Raw genomic sequence first — 9581 nt, forward strand, 5'->3', positions numbered from 1 at the left:
CTACTACTACTACTACTACTAGCTTATTATGATGTCCATCTGTACGACTATGTTTATTGCAATTATACTTGTATATAATGTATTTCTATTCCATAATTAAAGTTCTCTCAAAACTCACTGACTACTACTGTGTTGAGTGATTCTATATTATTTTGTCTGTTGTCCCTACAAAACACAACACTCAACATCCTAAATCTCACCTTCCATATGGCATCCAATCTGGACACTCCTAGGATAGCAGTGGACAGACTGTCCACCATCTGACCAAAGGCTTCCACGTCTGATAGCAGTTTATGTAAAGAACTCTGACTGCCGTAAGGCTCTTTGGTCACCGCATCACTCTGGTTCTTCATTGCCTGCTCCTTCTCCAGTTGTCTTTCTTGGTCTGTTAGCACCTGAGGCCTGATGGGAAGGCTGTCTTCTGCACCTGGTAAAATAAATGAGCACACACATTTGATTTAAGTGAAACATCTTTATGGTACACAAACACAGAACTTGTTATTCACCAACACCACCTTCACTGCCACCATTACCAACAAAACTACCACCATCGCAACCACAACCACCACCTCCTTTAATACAAGGACTACTATCACTCCCACCACCACCACCACCACCACAACCACCATCACCGTCATCATCATCTTATTTTTTTAAATTATAATTATCATTCATACTATAATCTTCATCATCATGATGCTCCAAATCTACCCATTCCAACAAGGCATTGAACAAGAACCAATAACAACTCACAATTGGGACTGCTGGAGAGAATGTCATCCAAACTTGAGCTTTGTCTGGATATGGAGATGGGAGGGGTGGCACTGGTAGGTGGGGGGACAATCACCTGCGGTACGGGGGGAACAGGGGAGGAAGGGGGTACTGAATATGGAGGATGGGGTGGGAGTAAAAAAAAAATATCAAAGATTGGCAAACAGAATCAAAATAATTATCAATAAATTTTTAATCAATTCATTTTTTTCAATGTGTTTAGTTTTGTTATTAGGCTTATTGTTGGTTTACTTCTATGTCATTGTATTTCCTTTTTGTTATCTATCTTCTTAATTATTTTTAGAAATTCATGAGTATGGCAAAACCCAATGTAAATTTCGAAAAATTCGACAAACAAAGTTCATCTTATCTTATCTCTTAAAATCCAGACTTAGAAGCAAACTTCAACCATTTAAACTAAAACATTTCCAAAAAAAACTTTTTGTTGCTGTATGCAGATCTGTAGCCACGGAAGAATTTCCCTTTTTAAATTTTTGTTTGTTTTCTGTTGTTTTTTGTTGTTTTTGTTTGTTTGGGGGTTTTTTGTGGGTTTTTTTTGGGTTTTTTTTTGTTTTTGTTTTTTTTTGGGGGGGGGGGGGGGGGAGTTTCTTTTTCTTTCAATAAAAATGTGGTAGATTTTAAAAATCACAATTCTGACTGCTTAGGTAAAAATCTACATGCAGGTCTGATAACCAAAACTTATTTTATGTTTTAAACTTGTTGTAATGGACAATATTTTGCATTTGTTCGAGAGCATCTTTGTTCCATCAATGAGAACATAATAATTTGGGTTCTTAAATTTTTAATAAATTTACTTAAGTAAAATCGAAAGTGGACAAAGCATGTTTTGATCAATCACAAACAGATCATGTCTTGAGACTACCTTAGATATTCCTAGATTGCATGTAAAACTCCTATTACATAAGTATGGGATTAGTCCCTGGAGAAATGAATAAAAAGCACTACTACTGAGACAAAAACGCAATGAAAAAGTTTTGATTATAGTAATCTCACACCATACCATACAACACTAACCTGACTGTTGCTGTATAGGCCCAGCTGTTGCAGGTGTAGCAGGTGGCTGCTGATGTTGCATTGTGGGTTGTGCCGGCTGCAATGGCTTGGAGGCAGCCTGGGGCTGTAGGGGCTGAGCCATTGCGTATCCTGACATAGCCGGTTGGCTTGGGGTACTTCCGGGCATTTGCTGTTGTTGGGGATTGCTGTAGAAATTTGGCTGTTGTTGCAGTTGCGGATGAGTTTGGTGGCGGTAGGGTTGTTGTTGTTGTTGTTGTTGAGACATATTCATAGGCTGAGACTGCTGTTGATTGGTATTAATATTATTACCAACACCCATAGCCTGTTGCTGATTATTTGGGTTGTAGTTGTAGCCGTATCCTTGTTGATAAGATGTAATATTTGTGGTGGGATTTGTTACAGTAGAAGGATAGTGAGCTGGTGTTTGTCCCTGAGGCAATACACCCATGTTGTTTCCAGTTGCTTTCTGTTGTTGCTGTAGTTGTTGCTGTTGCAAAATGTTAGCAGCCCCGCCTTGTGTGACCTGGCCACTGCTACTATGAGTCGCAGGCTTGGGTTGATTTTGTGGATGTTGTTGTTGATAAATCTGATGCTGCTGAGATTGTGCTGGAAATTGTTGTTGTTGTTGATGTTGTTGATTGTACTGGTTAGTCATGCCGGCAGTAGCCGTGTTTGTGGTGGGGTATGCTTGCTGGGGATGGTATGGCTGCTGTTGAGAAGGATACACCGGATTTGGACCTTGGGCTTGTTGCATGAAAGATGTTGGATTTGTTCTGGGCATTGCACTGGTACTATTGCTACTGGGATTGGTATTTGTTTTGATAGGACTACCATGAGGCGATTGCTGAGGATGAGTCCAAGACATTCCTGGGTTTGCTGGATGTTGAAGGCCACCTTGGATGTTCGGATTTGGATATGCTTGAGGTGGATTTGCAGGTACATTTTGCTGTTGCCCCGGATACTGCTGTTGGTTTGGAGTATTGACGGCTGTTTGACTTGGATATTGTGGATTTTGAATGTTTCCCCCAGGAATTTGTTGAGGCTGAATATTTTTTCCTGAAAGTTGTTGATTTGGGATATTTTGTCCAGGAAATTGTTGTGGTTGACGTTGTTGTTGTTGTTGTCGTTGTTGTTGTTGTTGTTGTTGTTGTTGTTGTTGTAGCTGGGCAGAGTAATTTTGAGATGTTGGGACATTCTGTTGATGTCAGCCATCAATTGTGGATTGTTTGTGATTTGAGAAGCTTGAGATACAGCATTGTAGGTATACGCAGTATTGGTCTGTTGAGATTGTTGTCCTTGTACATACTGACCAGGGATTTGCTGCTGTGGCTGCTGCTGGTGTTGATGTCCTTGTTGTTGTTGGAAATAGTGTTGTTGCGCATTTGTTGGAACGTTCTGGTAATTTTGATTGGGTTGATGATGCTGTTGTTGATAGTTGAACTGGGTTTGAGGCAAGGCAGTCGAGTTGCTTGGTTGTGATAGTGGAGAAGGAGCTTGAGGTGGTCTCTGGCCTTGAGGATGAGTTTGGGGATATTGAGGTTGCTGCTGCTGCTGTTGTTGTTGCTGATTTTGTTGTGTTTGTTGGTGGATCTGATTAGGTTGCTGGTATGGAACATACGGTTGCTGGTAGTGTTGTGGTAAAGAGGGTGTGGTACCTGGGATCAAATCTTTACCAGAGGAAAGGACAGGTCTGTCAGAGGCTGATACAGTGTTTGTGACATCTGGTCTTCCTGAGCCCATACCCATATGGGGCTGTGGTTGATGAGACAACTGCTGGTGCTGTGGCTGATTGGGTGGGTAGTAGTAATTGCCACTGCTTGGTTGAGTAGCTGACGGGTAGGCCATACCAGCGTTCGGCATTGACGGAGCAGCATTGCTGCTAGGAATTGAATTCAAGCCAGTGGCAATTGAGGTGTGAGCATGACTTGAAGCTACTGATGAGTGGATTGAGTTTGTAGGTTGTTGTTGTTGTTGTTGTTGTGGATGTTGTATTTGTTGTTGGTGTTGTTGTTGATTGTTACTGGTCAAAGGCATCATGGGATTGGGATTGATTGCAGCCATGGAGGTGGCAGCAACACCTGGGTGAGGCATTCTGGGAATATTGCCCGTCGGGCCACCGGGTTGGTTTGGAATCATTGCAGTAGGAACTAATGTGTGTGGATTGACATTGCTAGGAAACTGATGTCTCATTGCTTGTTGGCCGGTTTGTTGTTGTTGTTGTTGTTGTTGTTGTTGTTGTTGTTGTTGAGTCAGTCCAGTTGATGGGTAGGGCTGCTGGTGTTGTAGCTGAGGATGAGTTGCTGCAGGGTTAGATGTGTTATATTGTAAAGGACTTCCTGTAGGCATGGGACGATGAGGTGAACCTGTTGTCGGTATCTGTGGTGGAATTTGGTAACTCCCTGGGGGAGTGTTAGAGTGGCGGATATTGCTGGTATCTGCAGTAGTAGACGAAAGTGATGAATATTGGCTTGGTTGAACTGATGAAACGGCTGGCTGATTTTTTAGGTTGTTTGACTTCGGAAATGACATAGAAGGAGCCACGGATGTTGCAATGTATTGGGCTATGGAAGCAGGAAGTACACTAGCCAAATTTGCATCGATATTGCCAGGGAATGGAGGTTGAGGAGACTCAGGCGGAACACTGGGAGACAAAGGAAGTTGTTGTTGGCTGTTGGGTGCGTCTGAAGACCCCGCTGATGCTCCACCTTTTGGGCCAAAGCTTCGAGGTTTCATAAACGGGAGGTAGTCCTTCAGCTTAGGGCCTTCAAATGCCGCCGGCATGTTGTTGATGGAGGTCGAAGGAAAGGTGCTGAGGACGTCAGGATCAAGGGATGGAACTCCTGATGGGTCTGTCACATCTACAGGCTGTGGTAGTCCTATAGGAGATGCCATGGGGAGGCTTCCTGTTCCCATACCACCTCCTGTGTTTGACCCTGGCTTAGGAGCTGATGGTCGAGATGGAGCAGAAACTGAAATTTCGTAATGAAATTATGCATGATGATAATATTAACATTACATCCCATCTCATCTTGTTACTTCTATTATGCATTGTTATTATGACTATCTTCATTATAATTAGTATTACTTTGATGATTATCATCATTATTATCATCATCATCATCATCATCATCATCATCATCATCATCATCATCATCATCATCATCATCATCATCATGATCAACGTCATCATCATAATCATCATTTTAATCAAAACCATCATCATCATCATCATCATTACCAATATCATTACCATTATCAATACTAATGCAACATTAAAATCCTCATCAACATCATATTCTACAGACCACAACAACATCAACAAATCTTACCTTTTGGAGCAAATCTAGAGATGAGCATGTCCCTTTCTTCCTGCCGTACTTTACACTCATTACGACAACGCTCCAGTGTTTTATTGACATTGTCCACCAGTTTTTTGTTGTAGTCTTTTCCCTTGGCACATTTGGTCAGCAGGTCCTCGTAATTCTCAAAGGAAAGAATCAGTTCCTGGATGGATTTTTCTCTCCTGAAATTGATTTAAGCAGAAAACATAACTTTGTTCCTTATTGACTGATAGCTGGTTTCAAATTTACAGCCATATATTATAATACTGATATTAACAGCTTATCATTAGGACAGGCCTCTCTCATATAGCAGTTGCTGGTGATGAATGTGATGATATGATGAATGATGAATGTAATGTTTTTGATGATACTGATGATATGAATGATGATGATGATGATGATGATGTGATGATGATGATGATGGATGATGATGATGATGACGATGATGATGATGATGATGATGATGATGATGATGATGATGACGATGATGATGATGATGATGATTATGTTTTATGATGATGATGATGATGATGATGATGGGGGTGACAACGATAATGAAGTGAGATGATGATGATGATGATGATGATGATGGGGGTTACAACGATAATGAAGTGATGGTGATGATGATGAGGATGATGACGACGACGATGATGATGATGATGGGGATGACAACTATAATGAAGTGATAATGAAGTGATGGTGATGATGATGATCATGATGATGATGATGATGATGATGATGATGAGGATGATGATGAGGAGGGTTACAATGAAGGTAAAAACTCACTCTGCTGCAGCCTTTGTAAAAGCCTGTCTGATGAGGGCAAACCTGGCATTGGCATCCGTGAGAGACCTGAGTATCTTCTCCTGAGCAGACAAATTCATGTTGATGTGTTGTACCAACGAGTCGTGCTTCTTCAGCTGCTCTGCATAAATTTGCTGAAAAGGAGAGAGAACACAAACAGATAGATCGATAAATAAATAAAATACATTATGTTACAATTGAAAACCATTTGAATGTGTTATTAATAATCAAGAGCATCTGAAACTCTTAATTCTCTAATAACTAGGAAGAAAAAGGCAAATCAATAATCATTTACTTAATTTAAAAATTTGTTTAGTTATTCAACATCTCTTTTTAACACAATTAGGTCATTTAATCCCCCATTTCCAGTTTGTTTTTTTTCTCACTTTTTATCGGCCCTAGAGAGGCCATAGCTGGTCTATATTGGTAAAAAGTTTGTAATGAAATTTGGTAAAACCGTAGTAGTTACATGTTTGCTCTTTAAAAACGTTTATTTACATTTTCTGCAGAAGTTCACACTCTTGCAAATATTTTTAAATTGTCAGAAGATCAACTGATTTAAACAGGAACTTCAAGTCACTGTTTTTATAGTGTCGCGACCTCACACTTTATACCTATGCACGCTTGATTAGAATGTGTTGAACTGTGAGGTCACAGTTGCAGCTTCTAAAGACGAGATTATCATCGCTCTCTAAAAGGAAACGTTATATAGCGAGAAAATCCTTATTGAAATGCCCTAGGTCACTGTGGAAAAAAATAACGATAGTATTGAAATGTAAGCTTCAATTTATTAAATGAAGATGGATACTGTGGATGTTTTCGGGTTTCCCCTTTATCAACAATACATGATTCATCCTGTTTTGTTTTGTTTTTGTTTAATAAATTGAAGCTTACATTTCAATACTTATCGTTATTTTTTCCTTCGAGCTTCAAGCAGCAACATTTTCATTAGATCAGTGTGGCTTCTCAACTCTGAGACTTCTTTAAAGTCATGAGTTTGACATTTTCATAGATATCAAAGTAAACGATATTTGGTGAAAATGGCAGTTTACAAATAAAGAACCCTAAAAACATGTGAATTTGTAACGGCATTACTTTGAAAAAAAAATATAAATAAATAGAATAAGGACGTTAGCAGGGCAAAGATCCTCAAAATTATGTGATCTTGACCTGTGATCTCATTAAATAAATATATTGGTGCATGCTTCTACTATCAAGAAGGTTAACCACCAATCAGAACCCCTTATAAATATTGTGTAGCCCACCCCCGCCCCTCTTCCAAAAAAAAGAGATATTTATTTTAAAATCAAAAAGTCGACTTGAAAATGGATCATTAGGTGTAACTCACATCTTTATCTGCTGAATCCTGGATAACTAGAGCATTTGTGATGTCATCATTGTGTAACTGATCAGTCAGCTTGCCCAGGAACTCCTTCCTCTGCTCTCTCATCTCATTTACCTTCATCAACAGTCTACGGACTTCACTCACGCCACCCTCCTCCTCTGGGCCTGGGAATAGAAATTTGTTTCCTTTTAGTTTTTTATTTGTCTTATTTCCTGTTTGCTTTATTTTTTGTTTGTTTTTTTGGAGGAGTTTAATTTCCAAAATTAAAAAAAATTGAGAAGTTGTGTAGTGCAATATCCACTCAACAAGAGGTCACTAGCAATAGCAACACTTAATATGTAGGACTTATATTACGTCAATTGTTTATTTGTTTTTAAATGATTATCAATATTATTTCTTTTATAGCACTGTACAAAAATTCAACATCATCATTATTATTATTATTATTATTATTATTATTATTATTATTATTATTATTATTATTATTATTATTATTATTATCATTATTATTATTATCATTATTATTATCATTATTATTATTATTATTATTATTATTATTATTATTATTATTATTATTATTATTATTATTATTATTATCATTATCATTATTATAGGTAAAACTTACTCAGAGTTGGCTGTGAAGACGGTAGATGAGTCAATATTTCAGCGGGTGGTAACACCAAGGTCTTGAGATTGGTGGTGTGTTTATTCATAGCTCTGTGTAACGCGTTGTTCAATTGACTTCCCTCCTTGTGCCTCTCTCTGTAACCCGACAAGTCAGACAACAGGCTCTGCAACACATTGCTTGGTTTCTTTCTCCCGTACTGCTCCTGTAAATGAAATATGATAGGAAAAACATTCAAAAAAAGTTGGGGGCGGGTGGGTTAATGGCTTATGTTAAGTAAGACAGTATTACAGGAAAAAGGAAGACAAGAATCATGTCATGTAATATGGGGGTCCTGATAGAGCATGACACTCACTTCACAAGAAAAGGGACCGAGATTGATGCCCCATGAAGTCAAGATTTTTTTCTCACCCCCTTGTGGTATGACACTCGCTTTCGGATCGGAAGGTCCTGGGTTCGAGCCTCGCTTGGTGCATAGTTGAGTCCTTGGAAAAGACTCTTTACTCACAGTCTCTCACCGTACTCAGGTGTAAAATGAGTTCCTGGCCATTGACAGCATTGTCTCTGTCCGAAAAAAAATTGTAATATCGCTAACAGGCGTCATGTCCCGTCCTACATGTTAAATGTTGCTGTTAACCAGGGACCCCTTGTAAAGCACTTTGAGCATGTTTCGTGGATATTGCGCAATATAAAAGCTCAATATTGTACTATATAAAAGCTCACACAAAATATGAGATGAAATTACTGCAATAATAATTTCACATGTTATTTCTGTTAAAATTTGGTATGAAGGATGGTGCGGCTATGTGGTCTTGTGGTATGACACTCACTTTTGGATCGGAAGGTCCTGGGTTCGAGCCTCACTCAGCGCATAGTTGAATCCTTGGAAAAGACTCATCACTCACATTCTCTTACTGTACTCAGGTGTAAAATAAGTATCTGGCCATTAACAATGTTGTCTGTGTCTGAAAAAAATTGTAATATCGCCTAACAGGTGTCATGTCCCATACGACATGTTAAATGTTGCTGTTGACCAGGGACCCCTTGTAAAGCACTTTGAGCATGTTTAGTGGATATTGCGCTATATAAAAGCCCAAAAAGCTCAAGAATGAAGGATGACAACGATGGCCAAAACTTTCAAATGTGTACCTCAAACTGTTCAGTCATAGTGGTATCTCTGTCGATAAGTTCTTGAATCTCATTGATGCCTAGCTCTACCTCTGTAGCGAGACCAGACACAGCTGAGGACAAAAGAAATGAAAAAGATGATGATTTTTGAAAAAATTGTAATGTAGGCTACAATTCGCGACTTCATATCCATTCAAAACATACCAAGAGAATATGTATATATATATATATATATATATATATATATATATATATAAGTATCAATCCACTATTAAGGTGACCACTGTGAAATGCACCAATTGGAGGACCAAGCATATGTCTTGTTCAAATTGATTAAACTGTTCAATCTTTGTTCAAATGAGTATAGTTTGATTCCCTACAATGATTTATGAACACAATTCTGATGCTTGATGATCACAATGGTATATAGAAAATTACTCGGTCCCCCTAATGTTTTACTAAGTGTTTCTGTAGCTTTAAGGAGACATTTGGTAAAAACATGTTTTTAGGGAGACCACATTAAAAAACCCTT

General features: G+C 38.7%; 1 protein-coding gene across 1 annotated transcript in view; it reads right to left on the minus strand.

The window, feature by feature from the left end:
- LOC144959174 (uncharacterized) overlaps nt 1-9581 on the minus strand; it is a 62911-nt gene that overhangs the window by 11865 nt on the left and 41465 nt on the right. Inside the window, 9 exon segments of the mRNA XM_078891708.1 lie at nt 201-427; nt 754-882; nt 1807-2644; nt 2647-4775; nt 5136-5329; nt 5934-6085; nt 7300-7460; nt 7922-8126; nt 9071-9162. Of these exon segments, the coding sequence (XP_078747834.1) occupies nt 201-427; nt 754-882; nt 1807-2644; nt 2647-4775; nt 5136-5329; nt 5934-6085; nt 7300-7460; nt 7922-8126; nt 9071-9162 (4127 nt within the window).

The sequence above is a fragment of the Berghia stephanieae genome, chromosome 13, assembly GCF_034508935.2.
Source record: "Berghia stephanieae isolate SIO BIC M18660-M18661 chromosome 13, UCSD_Bste_1.3, whole genome shotgun sequence".
Classification (NCBI taxonomy): Eukaryota; Metazoa; Mollusca; class Gastropoda; order Nudibranchia; family Aeolidiidae; genus Berghia; species Berghia stephanieae.